Source organism: Nematolebias whitei, chromosome 18 (assembly GCF_014905685.2).
Source record: "Nematolebias whitei isolate Nwh7 chromosome 18, NemWhi1, whole genome shotgun sequence".
Classification (NCBI taxonomy): Eukaryota; Metazoa; Chordata; class Actinopteri; order Cyprinodontiformes; family Rivulidae; genus Nematolebias; species Nematolebias whitei.
In genome coordinates this window covers 26,909,536-26,934,461 of record NC_056515.1, presented here as the reverse complement: position 1 = coordinate 26,934,461, position 24,926 = coordinate 26,909,536, and the positions used below count along the sequence as shown (strand labels likewise).

Sequence of the window (24,926 nt, the reverse complement as noted above, 5' to 3'; positions counted from 1 at the left end):
ATCCCTCCTGATTTTTTGCATATGCTTTGATGACCCCAATAAAGACAACACATTTATTTATGTATTTTTACAAACTATATTTGTGTGCTGAGCAAAATCCCTCTGTTATAGTTGCATATTTTTAAGTAGGGGTGCCTGTGGTTTTGATGTCCCTGCATACGTCGAGTGCAAAGAGATGGAACAGCAAGTTCTACTTGAGTGTCTGCAAGTATGAAGCAGAAACACAAAGTTTTTAACCTAGAAAGGCTGAAAAAGATACTATATCTGTCATTTTTCAGAATGTTTTCCTATCTTGATGATTGAAACCAGGTTAAACGAAAATGTTTCTTTCCCATTAGTGCAATGACACGGCTTAAATCAGAATTTGATGTAATATTGTGATACAAATCATTTATTTAGTGTTATAAATAAATTAAATTGGATGAAATACTCAGATTAATTGGCAACAACTGTGATTTTAGTATCTGTTCAGTACTATAGTTTTGTTTGTTTACTTTAAAAAGATACACAAGATGAAGATAGTTTGATGTCATTATAGCTGTTTTGGCCATAAATTAGAGCAACAACATGCCACTTCCTTCTTTTTGAAAATGCCACTTCCCTTTTTGGGAAACATAAAAAACAGATGCTCTAAAAATATTGATGGTATTAGTATGATAGTGATGTTATGCCAGATGTTGCCTTTTGCACAGAATCCAAGAGAAAACAGTTGTTTTGTTTGCTTGAGAGACGGTGAAGGTAAATTGCATAAAAGATTAGAACAATAAACTGTGGGAGCTGTTTTGGGGCCATTGTTTGTTTGTGTATGTTCCTCACTTTATCAGAACTGAATTATAAATTATATGGAAACCATCTGTTATGTTTAAACCAACAGTACTTCTGCAACTTGTTAACCCATCTTGAAGGATTGTAGTAAGTATGCTGTATAAAAATGATGTAATTAATTTACTGGAAATTTGCTGGCACACTGATCGGAAAACCCATAAAGCAAAATAAAGAACCTTATTAAAATAGAAAGTGACAAGTGTCAGAAATACAGCCCCCTAGGGTTTCATTAATGTGTCAGAATATGACACATCATGCCACTGGGTGATGTCGTTTTTTCCACTTTGATGAAGGAAGAACTTTATTTTTTATATTTCACTGATTGACATTGGCATATTATGTAATTGTTGGTTTGACAGGCAATATTAGGGTGCTTAATTGCTTCAAGTCATTACAGTAGTCCCTCATTTATCGGGGGGATTCGGTTCCCAGCTCCTCCGCAACAAGTGCAAGACCGCAAAGTAGGGATAGTAGTACTAATAGTAGTAGTAGTAGTCTATTTTAGTATTTATATATATTAAGGCATTTTAAACCCTTCCCACACTCTTGCAATGTTCCTAACAATTTTCTAAACTCTTAAACCTTTTTAAAAAATATTAATTTTAAATGGGCACTCACCAGAGAAGATGAAGAAGAGATGGGGCTGAAGAATTAGCTGTCCAGTGAAGACGATGAAGGTGATGAAGATGAGATTAAACTAGAGGCTTTGGCTTCGTCCTTCATAATAAAAGTGTGAGAAGGCATCCGTTTCCAGAACAGGCCCGTTTCGTCCACGTTAAGAACTTGTTCAGACTTGTAGCCACCCCTCGGCGATCAAATCTTTGAATGTCGTGTTGACAAACTCCTCCGCTCCTGCTGTGCCAGTGGACACAGCCTCTCCGTGCAGAGAAACACGTTTTAATCCTAATCGTTTTAGAAATTTGTTGAACCATCCCTTGCTGGCACTAAATGAATCGTGCCGTAAAGGCGACCAACATCCGTGTAAGCATGGCCATCTTTAAGTTTGTCCAGAAGCTCCACTTTTTCTAATATTATCAGTGTCTACCACTGGTGTTTCGGTTCGGTGCCAGAAACTTATGAACGTACAGAACATTTAGGAGCCATAACATGGTTAAAGTCCAGTTGAAAAAGAGCGCAAGTAAACATGGTAACAGCCAATCAGCGTCCGGAACAACAGAGCTGACAGTTACTGATCCAATCAGCGCCCGGGTTACTAAGTGCAATGCTTTGTTTCTTAATGTCCTGACATGATTTACACTTTCTTGTGAATCTTTGTAAAGTTGAATTTTCTTTAAAAAAATTGTGCCATGTGACAGGAATTAAATTTTACGTTTGAAAGGCCGGTTCAGCTGTCTTGACTTCACTTTTCAAAAATGCTGTTTGACAGAAAACAGCGGCTGGAGGCACCACAGCATTGACTTAAGGGCAATGTAGTCCTTATGAGTGGCGATTACAGTACAGTGGAGGCTGAAAGAAATTCAATTAAATTACATTCAGTTTATTTGTATAGCACCAAAATCACAGCAAATTTGTCTCAGGGCACTTTACAGGAACATTCACATACATAGAAAAGCCAGTTAGTAAAGTTCTCTAAAGAAGCAGCAGACAGGTTGAAGCTTGGCTTTGTTGCAGTTTCCCATCCTGAGCAAGCACAGTGGCAACAGTGGAAAGGAAAAACTTTTTAAAAGGAAGAAACCTCCAGCAGAACCATTCTCAGGACAAAAGGCCATCTGCTTTGACTGGCTGGTTTGAGAGGACATGAAGGAGAGAAACGAACACAGAATGGTAGGTCCAGATATACGATGTATGTGCAGGTGTACCTGAAAGACAAAAACACATGTTAAGGATAGAAAAAATAATTATAAATACAAAACAGGTTGAGCAGAGTAAGTAAAAACAGTAGCAGAGTGAAGAAATGTGGTCAGTTTGTCCTCCAGCAGTCTAAACCTATAGCAGCATAAGGGATAGCTTGGGAAACCCAAGCCGACCCTAACTATAGGATTTTGCAAAAAGGAAAGTCTTAAGATTAGTCTTAAAAGTGGAGAAAAAAAACTACAAAATGGTGGCGCCTGTCCAAATTATTATTATTTTTTGTCATTAACTTTTTCACAACCACATGAGTACAGTGACATTACTGTATACTCTACAATTATGTGTCTTGTACAATTTTTTTGTCCAATATTATGGACTGTACGTCCACAAAACGCCATAGAGCGAGTCCGCAGAAGTCAAACCTCGAAGTAGCAAGGGATTACTGCACTGTGGTATTTTATAGTGTTTTGTCAGCAAACACCTCTGAGGTTGCAGTCACCTTCAGTCAAAGTGAAGTGGTTATTTTACTTCACTTAAGGTAAGAGTAGTACCTGAGGCCTAAAGGCTGATTACAACTGCTGCTCTCAAACTCCTTCCAGAACTACTTCTTGCTGGTGAATGCCTCAAGTATCGGGTGATTGGTCTGAAATTTGTAGTCCGGTTTATGCAGAAGAGCAGATAAACTGCAGAGAGCAGAGAACTGTGCTGCCTTTATTTCACTTCAGCTCCTCTGCTGAAGTAAATAGTCGAAGAACTTGTGGAAGGAAGTGACACAATTTTTGTGCATGGAGGAAACAGCACAGAGACACCGGTGGCCTTTCGTGGCTGTGCTGTCCAGCAGCGTAGAAACACATTTTCTATGTTTGCTCGTTATTGTGCACCGTCTGTCAGAAATGGAGGTGATGTCCTTATGACAAATGTGCAAATTAAAGGTACTCGGTTAACAACAGAAATATCAGATCTTCCTCCTCTTCTGTTAACACGTTCCTCTCTTCCTCCTCCATCATCACCTGAAAGTGGGAGGGCTTACCAGGAGTTCTGCAGTTTCTCTTCAAGTATAAAATGTTAGATTTCTTACTTCTCACCAACATTTAGTTCCCAGAGCAGTTACTATGATTGTTGAATACCATGTGATGGAAATACCATTGATTCAATGACTACACACTGTGTGTTCAACTTAAAAAACAAACTTAAAAACTTCATTAAAATGAGAAACATCTGTAATGCAATTGACGTACCAGACTGTAATCGCAGCAGTAATAAAACATACCCTGCTTTTATTTTATTGACAAGGTACGACGAGGATATTAGCGAGATAAATCACCATTGTGATGACGTTAACATGTATTCTGCAAACTGAACCAGTGCAGAAATATATGTGGGATCTGTAATCTAAGTGGCCGAAAAAGGAAGAAGCAGGTAAAGATAATGGATAGATGGATGAAAAAAACAGTTACATTTACAACTATCAAGAAACCAGATTTATGGTCAGGTTCAAGAGTTCATTAATCTCTTACTGTTTTGTAAAATTGCAATGTTCCCTATCAACATGTCACTGTTCTGTTTCTGTTGACAGACTCTTTGTTGGAGGCAAGCCAGAGGTGTAGTCTACATTTTTGTAGTGGTTATACCAATGACACATGCCTAATGATATGTCATGTATCATTGGGCACTTTTAAGTGGGTATACTATGTTTAGAAACCAAAGTACACTGGTTAATACAATATAATCATCAATTTATTTTGATTTTTAAGCATATTGATCATTTCCAAATTTCTCTGATGCTTATATTGGAATAAATGCACAACAAACTTTGTACAACAATTGGCTTTGTATTAAAACTATGTTATAGGATTCATAAAACAGTATCAAAGCAAAACATGTTCAAGTATTAAGTAGTAAGTACAGAATTATACAATGATGGATAAACGCATGTAATAAACAAGCGATGCATACAGATAGATTGTTACAGAAGTGTTTAACTGCTGTTTAACGTATCAGTGACACATGCCTAATGATATGCCATGTATCAGTGGACACTTTTAAGTGGGCATACTGAAATTCTTGAGCTTTTCTTGTGGGTATACTTAGTATACCCACGTACCGCGTAGAATACACCACTGGCAAACTTTTAGAGGACATTCAAGGAACTGCCAATGTTTGGGTGTATTCTTATGCTTTGCTGTTTCAGCAATGGGTACACACCACAGAGTGCTGCTGCCGCTCGAGCTTAGTCTTAGAAATGTATACGGGACAGTCTGAAGTCATGACTGTATTTGTCTGTGTTGGAGCTGTTGGCTCTTTGTTTGCCTTAACGCTGACATGACAAAGATTAGACCCAGTCTTTCAGTCTCCTTGATGGTAAAACTGTTGCAGACAGATACCAATAAACATTTGTTTATACGATAGAAACATTTACTTATGCATTTGTGTAAACAGTTACAAAAGATAGTGTTTAATTGCCATTTTTGTGGCATTTTGTATTTTTAGGTTTTACTTGAGATTTGCAAGGTAATAAAAATTCTGCAATGTTTATGTAAAGAATTCTGAGGACTTTTTTTTACATTTAAATACATAAACTTTTTGAGTAGGAGAATCTCGAAAAGTGTTGTCAAACAATTGCATTCACACAGCCTCGTTTTAGATTGGCTTCTGAGCTCACTGCACAGAAATGGAATAATTCCTTAAGAAGTTTTTACATGACAAGGATCCTGTTTCAGTCATGATACTCATGCCACTCCATGCATGTGTGTTTTACTACTTATGTTTGCGTGCGTTTACCGTGGTTATGTGTCCATTGTGTTTTCTCTGCATCCTGTGGGACCATACTGTAGTGCTTTAATGTCTTTGCAAAGAAACGGAGGGGAGGGGGTGTTGTGAAGGCACAAATGGACGCAATATGTGCGCACATATGTCAAACAATATTTGCAGAGGCACGTGCAATCACGAGGGCATTACGGAGCAGTTAGTGTTTTCAGTGGACATTCACGCCACGTTTCTCTCTCCTCTCATTGCTCGTTAGCCTCTTCTATTTAGCTCTGTCTCCTCCCCTTCTCTCTCTCTCTTCTCTTGTTTCCTTCTTACTTGTTTGTGTAGCTTGGGAGTCTACCCACTCTGTCTCTTGGGCATTCTTTCTCTCTCTCTTTCTTTCATCTCTTTCCGAAGATCTGCACAGTTCAATTGGCCTAGCCCGCACTGACGGACTGACACACACCAGCTCAGCTGGCCAGCCACAAACACTCACACCAGTTTGACAGCGGAAGTAGGCCACTTTAATAGGGATATATGGACGGCCTCTCTCTCTCTCTTTGCTGGATTATAACTTAGAACGTCTTCTTCTTGCCAGGTAGGATTTGTCTACTAACATGACGAATTTTATCTGTTCATGGCAGGAATTGTATTTTCTGAGTAATCACTGGTGCGTTTTTATACAAATGGATTTTATGGAGGAGGAATAATATTTTAGAGAATTTATGCAGATTTTTTTGTGTTCCTGTGAATTTTGTGAAGCATGAGGCAAGAAGTGGTTTGATGAGAGACTGAGGAAAGAAAGACAGAAGACCAAGAGATGAGAGGAAAGATAGGAAAAAGCAATAAAAGCACATTTATCACTGGACATCTTTATGACAGGCCCATATGAAAGTGTATGTCATTGTTTTGCTTTTAAAACAAGAGACTTTACTTTTACTTGCTTTGGTTTGTTGTGGTTTAATAAAACCTCCTTTTATGTCTTTGTGTTTGAGCTTTTATTCACATCTTGTTTCACTCCACCTGTCCTTGGACAGCTTTAACACCTTCCTTTTATCATCACATCCCTTGCTATAAACAAAAATGATTGTCAGCGTTTCTGGTCAGAAAAATCTTTATTTAGTTTTTTTTTTTTTTTTAAATCGCAGTGAAACTTGGTTTGGCCGTGTGCCACTGACACGACAACGCCAGGCGAGTTGTAGTGTGAAAACGTAGAGTCTGAGAGAAAGAAGGACATTAGAGGATAGCCATTAAATGCACATGCTCTAAACCATGTTAGAGCCAAGCTGAAAGTGATACAAACAAGAGAAGAGGCAAACTGATGGACCACAGGGAAAAAAACAACAGGAAGCACGCTGAGAAAATTGCTTTTTGCTTTTCCTCATTAGGTGAATTGTGGGGTAATTCTCTTCTAACAGAAGGAAAAAAAAGACATGGAGGTTTAGATACAGGGTATGCAATGTGCATTGGTGAGAGCCAGCGTTATGATCAATAAGTTAAGTAAATGTTTTATATGTATTCCAGTTACAGTTACAATACATCTAGAAATTTTGAGAAAGATCTAGTGTCACTAAAGAAAAATCTCTTCTTCCTTGTCCATGAGCAAACCATCCATCCCATGACGTGCACACATGCATTGAAAAGAAAAACACAACAGGATTATTATTTATCAGCTGCTTTAAAGGGTCCAACATGAATAAATGAGATGCGTGTTATAAACCTGGAAACTGTGCCACGCATTTTACACCTCGTTGTTTGTCACTCAGGCACTTTACTGCACCCAAGGAAAGATAGAAAGGAAAAATAAATAGAGAGATGTAAGTAAGTATATGCAAATACACAAACATCACTGTGGAGGACATGAACTACATTCATTTCCTGGTGATGTATCCCAGTGTCAGCCAAAATCTGCTCTTTAACCCCATCTTTTTATTTACATGTAACGACTTATGCTTCTTGTCGCCGCTTGGAAGAGAAAGGTCCTCACAATGTGACTGTTAAAAGTGATTTATGCTTCCATAAATGTACGCACACGCATCTCTTCCTGTTTCTGTGAAGGCCCTTTCCAGTCCTCAGTGGTCACACTGTCTTCAGCTGTCTGGCGTCATGGGGCAAGTTACGTCAATGACATATTCAGCTTCTATCAGTAATGGCTTTGCAAACCAACCCCATCTTTTCCGTCCTCTCTGGTTGTCACGGACAGTGCCTGGTTTCTTTAATTCTTACAAAGGGCATTGCAATGTGTTTCTCAATGCAAAAAATAGATGAGTTCCTTCCCAGTCTTAGCAAAATGTGTAATAGATGCACTAGTTAGCCTGGTTTTCCATATGAGGCTGCTTAATTGTAAAGATAAAATAGACACTGAGTGGATTCTAGCTGCTAATACAAGTCTATATGATAAAGATCTGAACCCCAGTGTTAAAACAAGTCGAATCTGAAGGATTCATGACAAGTAAAGGTACAGTCATGGGAAAAGGAAGGCATGTCCTATTTAGGATCCAGAGATTTGGGACAATAGCATGCTAAAAAAAACTAAATTTACAAAATCTTAAATAGAAATAGAACCTTAGTTGAACAGCAAGGCATGACATTATAAACTGTAATTGTTAACTGAACAAAAACTCAAGCGAAATTATGAAGCAGAGTGGAAAAAATAGCATTATTGGAGCTTTCTGCTGGCTTTGCAGAAACATGACCTGAGCTCCTCACAATCAACGAGTCAACACTTACCTTGTGATCTACAACTAAATAAAAGTCCACCATCAGCTGAGCTTTGGACAACATTGGGTCCTGCTATAAATGATACTGGTCATTAAACTATGATCAACAGAAGTAACAAGAAGTAGCCAAAAGTCTTACAAAGATCATTACTTCAGGTTGCTGCTGAAAACGAGGTTTAATGACAGTTTCTGTAATTTAAGACGTTGTTTTTGTAAAATTACCACCATATGATGTAACGCGTTATCTGATTTTAATTATTCAAAATTGTTTTTTCTCCTTTCAACTGCTGAGGAGCAGATGATCTTTTATTACATATTGTTTGGTAGAAACATTTTTATATGAATGTTTTTAAAATATATTTTAAGTATTATTTTGCAACAAAACAAAAACTTAACTTAAAAAACAATTTTTTTTTTTTTTTTTGGTTGTAAAGTTACAAACAAATTGTCTAAATCAAGAGATTATGCAATAAATGTTTGCTTTTAATTCCAAAATCATCTAATTATTTTCAGGATTAGCAAACAATGTGGATTTCTATTCTTAAATAATAAACCATGACCGTGACAGACACAGTGTTTGTATCATGTCAAGTCATTTTACTCTCTACTCGGGTGCCACATTACCTTTCATCTTTGGGTTATTTTCTTGTTGACAGTGCATCTGACATAGACTATCTGTTGTGTGACAACAAGGCCGGAGAATAACAGCTGACGTTGTCTGGACTCAGTTCCCCAGATATGTTCACTGTACAGTAAAGTTTGTACGTAGAGTTCATTTAAAAGTATTTGGCATAACTACTTCCAAATTCAGGCCAAACTTTTATTTACGTGCGCTAAATTTTAACACAGGAAGGAGATAAACTGAAGATACACAACAAGTGTTCCCATTTCAGAACAAGAAAAGGAAAAAAGAAAGATTACCAGGTATTAGTTGATGGTTTTCAATTACAATTTTATTCAATTTGCACCATTTTCTATATACCGGTATCAGTAAGTAAACTAATTCACTGAATCTGTCCTTTCTCCTAAATGTCTAAATATGACCAAAACACAAACACATCTGTGATTGCTACTAATACTTAATTTATTCAATATTTGAGCTGAATTATTAACAGTAGTAACTGCTAATACTGTAGTAGACTAGGTTGGACGAGGTTTTTTTTTCTATGTGGCATTGTAATACTGGTGCTCCTGCAGTGTCATATAAAACAGGGATATTTGTAATTCAAGAGAATAAACTTGAAATTTGTTGATGTGTTTGGCCACCGTTGTGTGTAAAATCTCCCAGGTTAACATGATTTTAAACTTTTGTTTTCCATCCATCCATTATCTTTACCCGCTTCTTCCATTTTGGGTCACGGGGGTCGCTGGTGCCCATGTCCAGCAATCACTGTGCGAGGGGCGGGGTACACCCTGGACGGGTCGCAAGTCCACTTTTGTTTTCCCAAATATATATATTTACTAGTTATACTAAAAATGTAATATTTTCCCCAAGGTTATGGTATTTTGATCCTAATTTCTCATGACCAATTTTAGTGGGATCGGCGTTGCAGTGCTCACCTCCTGGATCTAGAACACATTTTATGCTCCTTCCTTCCTCGTGCTCCCCTTTTCATGCTCTGGTTTCCTCTTCCCTTTGGGTCTGATCACGTTTTCTGATAACCATTTATTTTCACTGGTCTCTGAAATCGAGGCCTAAAGAGTATGGTGCATTGCAGTGCATATAATCAGGCCATTTAGAGATTGATCATCTATACGGTCAGGCTATTTAGAAAGATTTTGGTACTACACAAAGTGATAATGGCCCCCTAAATCTTAGGTCCAAGATTGTTCTTGATGTCAAATCAAGACTAATGTATATTTAGCTAGTGCAAGCATGCACTCCTGAAGGCCCACAAACCTAATGTCTAGTAATCGGCATATATCTGGATTATTATCATATAAGATAACAGCGTCAGACACAACTCCTCCATGTTGGACACGTGATTGGAGGAATGTGTGAGTTTATGTAACAACCGGTGACCTAGACAGGAACATATGATTTCACTTAAGGCAAATAAACAACTTAAGTATGGCTATATTTAGTGGAAAATTATGTTCACAAACAAGTTAGCTATCACTCTCGAGGCAGATAACAGCAGCATCACATCCCCAAGGAGTTGCTAATGACAATTTTCCTCTGAAAGTATCTTCCAAGTACTCCACACCAGTTTTTCCATTTCAATATTTTCTTGCTTCAAGCTTATGGGACACTGGAAGGGTGTGTGCACAGGTGCTCTGCAGTCAGTCAACCCCCATCTTCATCGTTCTTCTTACTTCTCGTGTAAAAGGTGTTTTATATTGTCAACTTTTTATTTTTTTTTCAACTTAATTTTGTTTTTAGACGTTTTAAATTCATGTGCTGTGGATGTACAAGCAACAATGTTAGGAAATGCATGTAAAAAAAAAAATTTAAAACCACGTAGGAACCTATCCATCACATTTAGTTTTACTTATAGGTAACTAGCTATAAAGTTTCATATTCTGTTAATTTTACTCCGTTGTGTGGAGGACAGCTTCGTATTGTGAAATAGCCAGATGCTGTCAGGTTAACCCACAGTATTGAGTTGCAATAATAGCTCACTTGCAGCAGGGTTGCATCATGTTGGAAACACCTGGCCTGATGCAGGAGAGTCAGGAGATGAACACATGTAAAAGCAGCTGCCAATTAAAATTAGATTTTCTTGGAAAAGAATCTGAAAACAGATGCTGTTGATTGGAAACGAAAGTGTGACACAACAGGAAGCCATCAGTGACAAAACCTTTTGGATGGATTATGATTGCAATTAATTTTTTGCTATAAGAAGGGATGGGTATATGGCTCTAAATATATTTTAATGGTCATGTCTTGCCAATATGGCTCCTTATACATTAGCTTGCTTATTTCTAGTTAAAAAAACAAACCTAGTTGACTGTCCTCACCAAGATGCTCAGTAAAGTATAATTGCTCAGTATAATTGTGAAATACTTGTATTTTTTACTATCATTATTATATCTATATTGCGTTACATTTTTTATATTTTTAGTGTGTGTTTAGTGTGTGTTTTCTTAAGGCGTGTTTTTGCACTGGAAAAAGGAGTGGCTCTTAATTTCACTGTACTGCGTATAATGACAATAAAGGCATTCTGATTCTGATAAAGCCGATTAAAAGCAGGTAACATAAATAATGGTGGAAAACTTGAAATGAGGTCAAGAGAATAATTTCTCAGAGAAAGGTCCTTAAGAGAACAAAAAAACATGTAATATGTGTTTCAAGTAACTTTTTTAATAAGAAAGCGGAGAAAAAAAATTAAGTAAATTTAGCTTTTCTCAAACTGCATCAAAGTGTTTCTATTATTTTTTTAAAGTTACCAAAAACATCAAACTGAAATGTATTTATAGTGCTGCAAAATCATGCTATATTTACATTTGATGACTCAGCATGGATTGAGCGTCTCCGTTTAAAAATACAGAAGATGCATCACTGATAGAGCGTGACTCATAAAGTTAAAAAAAAAGAAAAAAGTACACTCACTCCACATCCCCATTAATTATTCCTAATTTATAAGCTGTAAACAAAAGTTTGGCAACTTTTCTAAAAAAAAAACAAAAAACGTAGCTCAATGAAGAATGGTAACTGACGAAAAATAGATTACCGGTAACTTTGTTCTACCTTTTTAATCGCCGTGTTTTGTGTTTACCCTCTGGGCTATGTCAACAGGATGTGTCCTTTAAACTTATCTAACTCTTGCACAGCTTTTGAGGAAATCAATGAGATGACTCAGTGAGTAAAGGAAGGTATTGAACAGAGAAAACCCTGTACTTGTATATCACTCCACCATCCAGCTAAACTCAGAGAGCGATATTGATGGAGTGGAACAGAACAATATAAATTATGCCTTCTTGTGTGTAAGTGAGCAACAACGTTCACAGCACGTCTAAGATATTTTATTGAGATGGATTGTAGGGATGAATTTAGCAAACATAACGTTGGATGCATTAGTCTGTCACTTGAAAATATTAGACGAAGTTGAAAAAAGTCCACTCTGATTTAGCGTCTTACTTAAAAACGATGGCGGGAATAAAACAAAGGAGAGAAGAAAGGAGGTAAAGATGAAAGATGACGCTTGGTAACTGAGAGGCAGAAAGGTTTGTGGGGAAGCCGTGGTGACAGAGTTCATAGGTGCACCTTTAGCTTTTGGAGAATGCACACCACAGCTGCTCCTCTGGGATGGGTCGTTTGTTGCCGTGGTAACAACGGGACATATGAGGTCACATGATTATCCTCGGGTGACAGAATGCAGGAAATAATGTTAAAGCTTTTTTTTTTTTTTTTTTTTTTTTTTAACTCCGTGATCCTTTTAGCTTTAAAAATAACATTGTCTTAGTATTTGTTTTCAGCAACAACGAAGGAGACATATCTGCATGTAAACTAGAGCTTTCATGACTTTTTATCTAAACTTCAGAACTGTCACATTTTTTTCTCCATTGTTTATTGTTCTTGTTGTTTTTAGCTATGTTTCCCACTTCACCTAATTTTTATGTATTTAAATTTTAGACCTAAACCCATTTTGATTAAACATAACCAAATTGATTAATTTTTGAAAATTAAAAGCATCCACATCTGCTTATTCATGGACTCTTAAACGACCGCCAGGTTGACTCCTAAAGGTGGTCAGCTGTAGATGAACGTATTATGATTACCGTACTTTGTGAATATTTCATGAAATTCATCCAGTGGTTCATGAGATATGTTGGTAACAAACACATGAACACTATGGAGAACCATTTCATTCAAAATTAAATGAATAAATAAATAGTGTTATTTCATAACTATTAATAAATATTCCATTAAATAAATAAATGTTCCCATGAAATAAAACATTTAAATAATTAGTTTAATTTTTTCCCCAAGATTAATGTTTTATTTATTTCAATATTTGTTTGTATTTATTTCAAGATTTATTCAATTTATTTATTTAATAATGGAGTTTCATTTTGTGACACTTTTATTTTGTAAAGCTACTTTACATATTTCAGGGGCTTTTATTTTTTAATCCCATTTTACATTTTAAGCTCTCTTTATTTCATGTTCTTAAATTCAAATGAGGGGGCGGGGTTTTCTCTGTGGGGCGGGTCGTTACATAACACTATTTTATTTATTTAAATAACACTATTTATTTAATTTTGAATGAAATGGCTTTCCATAGACAACGACTTTAATGTCTGCCTTCACCCCACAAGCAATAAAAACAATTCATAACAAATATGCATTATTTAATAAATCACCACAAAGCTCATTTAAACAGAACTATGGTTTTTATTTTTATTATTTTTAATGTTACTGAATTTTTTGAGTGGGCCTATATTTATAATTAACCCTTTCTCTTTTCCATCTATCTCATCTCATTTCTGCGGCGCTGCCATTCACTGACTTGCCTCCTCCCTTCTGCTCGTCTTATCCACTTTGTCACCTTCATCCATTCAGTCTCTCGCCCGACATCTGCCTCTCTCTGCCTTTTTAGAGCTGCTTTTGTTTCCTTGCTTAATTGCGGCAACAGGAACGGAAAATATACTCTGGTGATTCACTGGTGACTCTGAGATGTGTTTGAGAACACACATTGTACACGTGCAGCGAGCGCAGAAGCAAAAGCACTACTGGCACACCCCACTAATTTCAGATTAGCTTACTTCTACTTATTTACAGTTTTTAAGCAAACCTGATGAGTACAAAAAAGTGTATTTTATATTAGGAAAACATAGAAAAGTTTGTTGATTGGTTGTTTACATCCTTGGATAAAAAAAAAAAAAGAGATCATTGTGTTTGAATTGAGTTTTTATGACGCTGCTCAGAGTTGTTTGTGTTTGCTTGTGTGCGTACTCTGCAGGGAATGTGAGAGGGAACACATGTATGTGACAGGACAGGTGACTCCATTGTGTCTCAAACGATAACTTCAACAGAGAGGGGTTTGTGTTCGCAGAGCAGGGAGACGTGGAAGCTGCTCGGGGCTGAATCCCGCATGATGGCAAGATAAGAATGTCTCATGACATTTTCAAATGTTTCAGTGGCCAAATCAACATATGGAAACTATCACGACTATCCAAAATAACCCAATTAAATACTGACAGACTTTCTGATGTGAACCCTTGGGAGCAAAAACGTACGTTTCCTTTCTCTCAAGTCAATAGTTGCTTTAATGAAAGTACATTTCCACCCTGAACAACACGGAGAAGCCTTGAAGTCTTGTTTGTATCACTGCTTTGAACCATTAAAGTTGAATCACAGGAAGGATTAAATGTACAATAGGAGAGGTCTGGATCACCTTCAGGCAGTTCCTGTATCCTCAAGCTTCTGCTCAGTGAATACTTGGTTATAAAAACTGACTAGAGCTGAACAAAAGAGGAACTGGTCTAGGTTTGACTAAAAGTCAATCCTGAGGTTTTATTTGGATCATTTGAAGTCTGGAAAGGACCAGACCAAACCATGAACTTATCTTCATCCCAGTCCTGCTTGGTGAAGTTGGGCCTAAATGGAACCGGTTTGGAACCAGATGTTGGGGGAAAGTGAAACAGAGAAGATGAAGGTGCTTCAAATGGAATTTGCAAGGTTAAATTATACCTGGAGATGAACCAGCACCATTAAAACCACCTTTTATTTTTTATGATGACGGGTTTTTATTAACTCCGACTTCTGCCAGTCATCCTAGTGCTTCAAAAAAATAATGTCACTTTATGCAAATTTTCATTAGTGCCAATAAAGATATAGAATAAGTATGTACCCTATATTAAGGAGAGGTCAGAAATTAAAATAATAAACATGGATCAACCCTGATTAAAATAATGGTAGTTCTTACCATGCCAAAACCCCCCTCATGAACTGAACACACAAAAACCGGTTTACGTTAAAGCCACCATGCATGTAACATTTATTGACAGTTTGTGGATAATAACAACAGTGTGAAATTATAGCAACAGTGTTGGAATGGATGAAGATAACCAGTAATATTATTGGAGTAAATGTATGATGTAAAAATAACTTTTAGCTTTGAGGAGAGATGTTATCTAAATTTGAAACTAACGCTTAAAATTAGGTCAACTTGTCAGAGGTTCATACTAAATAAAAAATGTCTAAAACTACTATTTACTAACTACTACTATGTAACTACTAAAATTATCTACTCACTTAATATGTTTTGGTTGTATAATTTTACTGATTCATTTTTACATAAAAAATGTTAAAGTTGGTTTAACTGCTCTAAATCCCAACAATGAATTTGACTCAGGCTTACTTTAAACAATTTATATGTTGATAAAAACATTAAATATGGGGTGAAATGGGCTTTAAGGTCTGATTCTGGTATATTACACCAGAGAATCAAACTGCATCACCGACATCCATAAATACACCTGTAATTTGTCGAACTTAGCTTTTTTTAAATCAGTCAAGCTCTTGTGTTTAGAAGACTCACAGTGGCAAAAATAATAAATCACTTTAACCACAGTGAGCAACGTTGGGCGCAGGCTTTCTGAGATGAAAAATTAAAACGGTGCGTTTGAAAAATGCAGGTTTGGCGTTCAAAGAAAATCTCCTACTTGTCTCTTCAACACACATTGTATGATGAAAACCTTTTTCTCAGATGATAAGGCAACCTGAAAAATTAAATGGAACCGGAGTCAGAGTACGCCTGCCTGCTTTTTGCTGCAAATGACTTGGGCTGCTTATACCTACTTATGTCTGAGGTGATAGTCTGATAAAGAACCACGTCATCTGCAAGAAGCAAAACATAATTAACCCAGATATTCTAATCCTTTTTACCAAATCCATGAAGATCACATTTAAAAAAATTAGCTAAAAATACCCGTCAGGATCATTTAAAGCTTTTTTTTAAATTATTCTTATAAACTTTTGGTGAATATTTCATATGAGGGATCAAATATTATGCAGGTTGGTTAATCCAGCATCCATGTCAAAATCAGCACCAAATGTCACACACATGACAAAGATTATTTCTATAAATGTTTATCCCAGAACATCACAAATATTAAAGACATTAGTCTTGCTTTTGCTTTTAGGCCTTGCATTAAGAAATACAAGCAGAATAAATTGATTTCTGTTTTTGACATACACATTGTGATGCACTGTTTATGACAGAGGATATTAGTTTGAAGATATATTCCTCGTTGATCTTAAATTAAAGTCAAATGGCTTTTTGCTGAGGTCAAAAGTTTAAAGAGAAATACCAAGGCAGTGGTATCTGGGGGAAACTAATTTGAACTCCAAAAGTACGCAAATAGCCTGTGAAATATCCCGATTGCTGCCTGAGCAGAGGCAGCATTCTTTCCAATTAAAGCAGAGCGTCTTGTGACTGCAGCTCATCATCATGAGTTAACATGGCCTGCACAATGAGGCCCTTCACAAGACTCATAGCAGAGTGAAAAGGGTAGAGCTGATATTTAAAAACTTGCCTGGGGCTTTTTAAAATTATATTTACACTCACATTTTACACTCAGAGAAAAAATATATCACCACCCCTGTTTCATTGTCACATTTTTTATATGTCAGGACATAATAACTTGGTCTTAAGGTCAGAAAAGAAAAAACTTCATCAAACAACAAAATGTTATTTAACTCAGTTTCATCAATAATTTAATAATGTCTGAGCCAAAAAGAAGTAAAAAAACAACAACAAAGTATACTACACCATTACTGCTTCCATAAGACTTTGATTATAGCAACCAACTGTTCGTCAAGCCTCTTGATTATTCATCAATAAGTATGAAAACATCTCGTAAATACCACACTATTCTCCTTGAAAAATTAAATAAATATGGTATAAGAGGACCAGCATTACACTGGGTATCTAGCTATTTAAAAGATAGGAAACAGTTTGTACAAATAAATGGTGTAAGATCTGACTTGTGCAATATCACTTGTGGAGTTCCTCAAGGCTCTGTACTTGGACCAAAGTTATTTATTTTATATGTGAATGACTTAGTGAATGTATCAGGACTCCTCAAATGTGTCCTTTTTGCAGATGACACCACATTTTTTTGTTTGGGTAAAGATGTAAAACGGATGTTGGAACTGATGAAGACAGAATTTGATAAAATACAAACTTGGTTTAAAATTAATAAATTATCATTAAATTTAGATAAAACTAAATACATGATATTTAGTAACAAAAAGAGAACTGTTGATGATCCATTTAAAATTGAGGGTGTTGAGATTTGTAGAGTTAATGAGATGAAATTTTTGGGTGTAATCATTGATGAACAGCTAACATGGAAAAATCACATAAATTCTGTAAGAACAAAAATATCTAAATCTATTGCAGTACTATACAAAGTCAGGGAATTATTAAATGATAAAGCTCTGTACATGTTGTATAACACAATCATTGTTCCACATTTAATCTATTGCATTGATGTTTGGGGGAAAGCGTGTAAAACTTTTACAAAACCTATTTTTATTTTACAGAAAAGAGCTGTAAGAATCATCACCAGAAAGCATTACTGTCACCCATCAAGCACATTATTTTATCAACTGAAGTTATTGAAGTTCCATGATTTGGTAGATTATAGTATTTTATCAGTTATGTATAGGGCTCAAAATAACACATTACCATTAAATATCCAAAGAAATTTTGTTAAAAGACAAAGTTGTTATAATCTTAAGGGGATAGAGATATTTGTCAAACCAAAATTCAGAACTAGTCTGAAGGGAAGGTCTACCTCAATCCAAGGAGTTGGATTGTGGAATGGTCTAGAGAGTGATGTAAAAAATGTCAAGTCAATGTGTACATTTAAGAAAAAGATCAAATCTAGATTGTTAAAAAAGTATATATGAAGTAGCTTAGTGTGTGTTTTGTATTAGAATTAGAAAAATTAGAAAGTTATTCATTTTGTTCTGTTACTTGAAAATTAATATGTCTGAAATAATTGTTTGAAAAAAGGGGCAGATAAAATAAGATTTTTTCTTCTTTCTGCTGCCTTTCATTTTAAATTTTTTTGTATCTTTTTATATATTGTTATGGAATTGTTTTGTACTTTTTTAAAATGAATAAACTTCATACCATACCATACCATATGTAAAGGTTTTAAGTGGGGATGCACGATATTATCGGTATGGTATCGTATCGGCCGATATTAGCAAGAAAGTTAAATAATGGACATTGGCCATTCCATCAAAATAACTCATCAATACAAAAGGTGCTCTGTCTGTCTGTCTATGTATATAGATATATAGATATAGATACAGTGTATATATATTAAAGGCAGTGTTTTTGTATGACAACCCATTGACAAGGTGTCTGCAGCGCCAGCACAATGTTATGACGTCATGCGCGCCATTGAGTTTAGATTTGTGAAAATTTACAAATTTACACTGTTTGAGTGTTGTCATTGTGTTGTTGTGTTAGAGAGAGTAAATGCCATGAATAAATATGAGATTAAACATAACCCAAGTTGAAGCGTTACATCATTTTCAACCTAATTTTTGGCATCTGCATTTGGTAGCAGGTCAAACTGACAAAGATCGTGCAGAATAATGTATTTTAATTCCACAGCAGAGAAAGTTATGTAGTCTCTGTAAGTACCATAGGTCTAGGGGAAAAAATTGATATTGGTATCAATTATCGGCCAAATATGTTTTAAAATATCGGCATATCGAATACTGGCCAAAAATCCAATATCGTGCATCCCTAGTTTTAAGATGAGAGACGTCATTGATATTTTCAGAGGAACGACTGTTGATCGGGATTACACGGCCATTTTCAAAGCATCCTGGACTGTTTTCATTTTCCATAAATACACATTTCAGGAAGTTCAAATAATAGCTAAGAATGTAATCCTCAAAGAAACTGAGGGAAAATGAAACTAGGAGCTCCATTTTAGAGTCTACAGAAGTCTTGTCATATTAAACCCTTTCACGATAAAGTTTATTATGCTACACCTAGAAATAGACTAAATAAAAATCACTTGGTTGAAAGGATTCCCTAAAGAAAGCACAAAGTACATTTTGTGTTCTAAAACACCCCGACAGAAGAGCATACATAGGTTTGCAAAAAAAATTACACAGTTTGTGGAGCAATGATCCAATTGGACAGATGAGACCAAAACAAAGATGATGGATGGATGGTCTCCATCTTATTTTTAACCCACTGGTGACTTCCTGGAGTGATACACTAGCTTGATGTTGATGACTAATGTTTTTTTTTTTATCTATATCTTATGCATTCTTGTCACATCCATTCTTTCATTTCTAGTGTTTCCAGGTTCTGGATGTTCTGAAGTGAACCATTTTTAATGAGGCACTGCAGCCTTATGTTGTCTGCTGAAAGAAACTCAGATGTAGAGCCAAAAAGCCTCCAAACTCAACAAAATAAAGTTATAGCAACTCTGCAAAGTTCAGTACACAGGATTAGAGTTTTGAACTTTCCAAAATACAAAAAATGCCTGAAATTCTTAGTTAATCCACGTTGTATTAGAACCATGACACTGTTATGAGTTCATTACAAATATTTGAGCCTAAAACCTCTGCAGCATCATTAGATCAAGTATAATCACTGTATATATGTTTGTCTTAAATCATCCTGACTTTTTCTTTCAAGCCGTTGCAACTTTTAGTCTGATTTAAAAGAAAATCCTGCCGATTTGATTTGATGCTTGCCCACTCAAAATGAATTTGTAATGATCTACCCACATAGAGCTCCATGAGGTTGACTCTGAGCTGGAGGAGGCTAAAGAAACATTGCAAACCTACAGTTTGGGAAGAAGGTGATACAGATAGACTGTCCGTAGCAGATGAAAAAGATGGGCTTTGGGCTGCCAACATGTTAATAGAAAGTAAACTTGAAGAAGTGGGGTGCTATATATTTATGTGGTCCTGTGAGCTTGGGAGAAAGTACAGCAATTTGTCAAGAAACTCATTAGGGAGGAGATGAGAGAGTGGATGGAGAATGACTGGTTCCTACAGCAAAATCCTTTTTTCTTTTTTTTTTAATCAATTTCTGTAAAAGTTTTGGCTTGCTCCCTCATCCCACAGTCCCTTAAGTCTCATTATTAGTTTAGTTTGACTGACTCACTGCAGCAAACTCTACGGAGCACAGCAGTTCTGGGCACCAGTGAGCTGAACAGCACAGCTGAACAGTATGAAGCCAACTGGGTCCAATATACAGAGTTTTTATTTAACGTCTTTTCACCCCAAAATATCATGATATGAAGGTGAGAAAGGTTGGGAATAAAAAAAAATTAAAAGTTATACAAGGAATTTAATATTAGACTTAAATTTCAGAGAGATCAAATCAGATTTGTTTTTATTCTCCTCATAAAGCCATGGTTGTATTTGGGATTTTTGTCTCCTTCATATGGAGCATTAAGGCTGTGGTAAGCTTCATAACACCATCACTCTCTTGAGCCTAGCAGGACCATCATCATTTAAACTGACATTGTGACCTTTTCAACAAACGTTGTTGTTGCATACTTCAATTCCCAGATCCCAGTTCATGACAGGCATATTTCATAACCAAATTCAATAATGCAGAATAGACTGGTTGCAATAAGCTAATTTGCTCAAGGCAGCAAAATGAACCTCAGTTTAGCCTGTTGCAGTATATACAGTATATACAGTATATACAGTATAGTGTATACAGTATATACAGTACAGTGTATAAAGTATATACTACCCGTTTATTTAATGTCCAAACAAATTTGACCATCTTGTATCTTTTATTGTCTTTCTCATGTGCTTTTTCTAGATGTTGGAGCCTAAGGTGGATGCCTCTTCTTGTGAGCTGGGTGGAGTGGAAAGAGGCCGAGAGAGCATAGGCCTCCACATGCCCACGAACAGCACGGAGGGTGAGGACAGTAGTCTCTATCCCTCCAGCCCGTCAGAACCTCCAACTCTAAGTCCTCACCCCTCAGAGCCACTCACCCCCTTGGATGAAGTCTATACCCCCCTTGGAGGGTTTCTGGGCTCCACGGAGCGGCATAAGGTGCCCCCCACACCCCCTCCTTCCACAGAAGGAGAGGATTCAAAGAGTATAGAAGGGCAGGAGATGGACATCTGGAAGGAGAGCAAGGATGAAGAAGACAAGAAAGAGGATGAAGACGAGGGGAGCAGCAAAAGGAGCACAAGGAGTGAGGAGGGGGATGAAGATCGGAATGAAGAAGAGGTCAACTTAAACCTGGTAGTGTCGAACACAGATGAGGACAATGTCTCCGAGCCCCCTGACACTAATGCTCCCCCTTCCTCCTCCTCCTCCTCATTCGTCATTCCTGAGCTGCGTCTCGATCGCTCCTTTAGCGCCGATGCCCTCTCCTCGCCCAACACTGATGAGGAGGAGTATGATGAGGATGAAGAGGAGGAATCTCAGGAGGAGGAGGAGGATGACGACAGCGACGATGCATACTTGCAGCGAAGTGACAGCAAACGCCGTAGCATGGTGGAGGGCGCCACATGTGAGAAACATGGAGGAGGGAGGCTCAGTGTGCAGAACTCTCTCCGCCGGCGTACGCACAGTGAAGGCAGCCTGCTGCAGGACCCCCGTATGCCCTGCTTCACCTCTGACAATGCCATCAACTGCCTGGAGTCTGGTGGGGTGCACCAAAAGGGGGGCTGGACGCTTCCATCACCCAAAACTCTGAAGAAAGAGCTGATGAAGAATGGAGGCTCCATGCATCAACTGTGCATGCTCTTCTCTGGGAGGAAGGTAAGCAACCTACAATTTTCACATTTAACTGACCCAGACAACAAAACAAGAAGCAAATATCACATAGTGATGCTATTTGGTCTGTAATAGTTCCCAAAACATTCATTATTTTAATATTTATTTTCCTATTTGAACATCTTTGTAACTATTGCATGAGGATTGCTCAAGCTCTCTTTACCCGCTTGTTGCATCCATCTTCTGGTTTGTGTAAAAAGGATGACATCAAGTGGTAACAAAGAGAAAGTACACAAGATTCTTCTATAGAACCCAAAAAATGTAAAGGTAAGTATCTATAGGGCACACATTTTGCAGTAATAGTAGGTTTTTATTACAAAATGACTGCGTACCAGAATGATATTGTTATTGTTCTCATAAAGTTAATGACTAAATTTTCTTGCAACTGTTTTTGACCATCAGGAGGTATGTAAATTATCATCTTAGTGGATGTTACTCGAAATGTTTCCGTAAAAAATTCATTTTACAAACGACACTTCGCCGTATTTGTTTTTATTTGAATGCTGCAGCTGAAATGAAACATATGTTCATGTAATATTAGAAGAATGTTATATGATGGATTCACATATGACCAACTTTTACTGCAAATATACATTTTTAAGTTCTAAATGTGACACAGTTAAGACATTACTTTTAAAACTTTGCATGATGTACATGGAAACATTGTTTAAAGTGTTAATAAAACAAATTATGTTCATTTTGAATGTAGCACAACTTAGATAATGTTTTATACAAACAGAAAGAGACATGAAATTACAAGAATAATGCATTTTTATAGTAGCTAGTGTTCATATTAATATGTGCAGTGACAGCAGAATCAAAATGGTTATAAAATTAGTGTCAGATGTTCGAACAATGTTTTACCCATTGTGTATATTGTGCATGCAGTACCAGTTTACTGTAAGAAATGTAAAAATGTGACCAAATAACAAAGAAGATACAAGAAGTTTAATCTAAAGTGAATGTAGTCTTCAAGGTGTGCCTTTTGACGTCCATTTTTAAAGGTTTGTGCTGCATTTTAGTGTCAGTAGGAGTTGTGAATGTCCAGCAGAGGGAAGCATGCATCATAATCAGCTCTGCTTCTCTTTGGCAAACATTGAGAAAATAAATGTTAAAAACCCTTTACACTGTGCTCATTTTAATGCAAAACTTCTTGCCACACATTTACAGGAAAGCAAACAAACGATCAACTCCGACAAGATCTCCTGTACCTGCACCCCTGCAGACAAACACACTTGATAAAAGTGGGGATGTGTGGAGAATTAAAGAAAAAGACAGTTGTTTTAGAAGCCTGCTGGGTTCTGGCAGACTTAATGACAGCCGAGAGACAGAAGTAATCAAGTGCACACTTTATCATCACTGAAAATCAGAAGTGCAACTCCTTTTTATCTGCCTCTCCTTCCACAAGTCTGTCAGCACACTCGACAGCCTTAAATGGCAGTGTGTGTGCACAGTGCAGCGCAGGAATGCAGCAGACGGAGCTGGAGCCTGTTTGTCTTGGCAGATTCTAGGGTAATTTTACTACCTATTGGCGTCATGGACACATTTCCTTTGAGGCGTTTGTTTCCATTATTTAGAATAATCTGCAACACCCCCCCTCCCCCCACCATCTCCCAAATTTGTAACTCTTGCAACAATTCAAAACAATGAGAAGTCTGTTTGTGTGTTATCCCTGAACAACAGAACTTTTATGAGACCACCATTGCATTGATTTATGCTCCAACGTGCACACACTATAAATGTATTTAATTATACCATCAAAGCTTTGAAACCCGTTGGTTTTGTTTGCAACGGAGCAAAATCCAATTATAATTAGTTGCTTTATTTTTACATCAGAACTTGTCTCGTTGAAGGGAAACAGTTTAAAAAAAAGGTTTAACAACTTTGCTTTTAAGAATGTAGAGTTTATCACTAAATGACAAACAGCTGCATTCCTAATGCAGAGTCCTTAGATTTTTTTTTTAATGTGTGAACAAACATTTAACAATCTGAGAAACATTTTATCCCTTCATAACTATAACAGCTTGACACAAAACCACAAATATTCTGCTAATGATACACAAATGATTATACACAGCATAATAAATTGTAAATGTCCTCAGCTCAGTTTTAGAAGCACATTTCAGTCACTTCCATCTGTTTTTACCTTTTGACAAACTTCTATAAATGTTAAACTTTTCTGTTCATATTGTGCCACAATGGTCAATAATAAGATACAAACTATTTTAAAGTTACTTTTTTTTTTTTTTTAAGCTTTTGCATAAAAACCCAGTAACAGCAGAATCCACAGCTTTTCAATGAATTCTCCAACGTGCCCATTGCTTGTGTTTTGCACCACTTTGCTAGCTGAAGCTCTTCGTTTCACCTCTTTCTCCTTCTGCCAGTCACTGTTTACTTGATCTTTATTCTGCTCTATCTCTGCTCCTGACATTTTTTTCCACTCCCAACATTTTCCTTTCGCTTTCTGTTTTTTTACTTGGTGGTTCATCTTTGCTATAAGGAAATCCAGAGAGAGAGCAGTCATAAAAAAATTCCTGTTAACTAAGAAACTCATCTTTGCTAATCATCAAAGCGATCACTGCCCCAGATTAATAGAAAATTGTCTTAAAATGTTTAATTTAAAACATGCATATATTGAGTAGTGTTAGTTAAAATCTGCTGACAGCAAAAAAAAAAACTAAAAACTTATTAGGAAATAAAAACTGGTCTATATGAGTTCAACACTATTACTTTGGAATATATATATATATATATATATATATACATGCATATATATATATATATATATATATACACACATGCATATATATACATATACATGCATATATATACATGCATATACATGCATATACATGCATATATATACATATACATGTATATATATATATATACATATACATGTATATACATGCATATATACATATACATGTATATACATGCATATGTATACATGTATATACATGCATATGTATACATGTAAATACATGCATATATACACATGTAAATACATGCATATACATACACATGTATATAAATGTATACACATGCATATATATATATATATATATATATATATATA

General features: G+C 36.3%; 1 protein-coding gene across 1 annotated transcript in view; it reads left to right on the top strand.

The window, feature by feature from the left end:
• rgs3a (regulator of G protein signaling 3a) overlaps positions 1 to 24,926 on the top strand; it is a 140,193-nt gene that overhangs the window by 85,152 nt on the left and 30,115 nt on the right. The window contains exon 19 of the mRNA XM_037692167.1: positions 20,879 to 21,832. Coding sequence (XP_037548095.1) covers positions 20,879 to 21,832 — 954 coding nt within the window. The remainder of the gene's footprint in view (positions 1 to 20,878; positions 21,833 to 24,926) is intronic.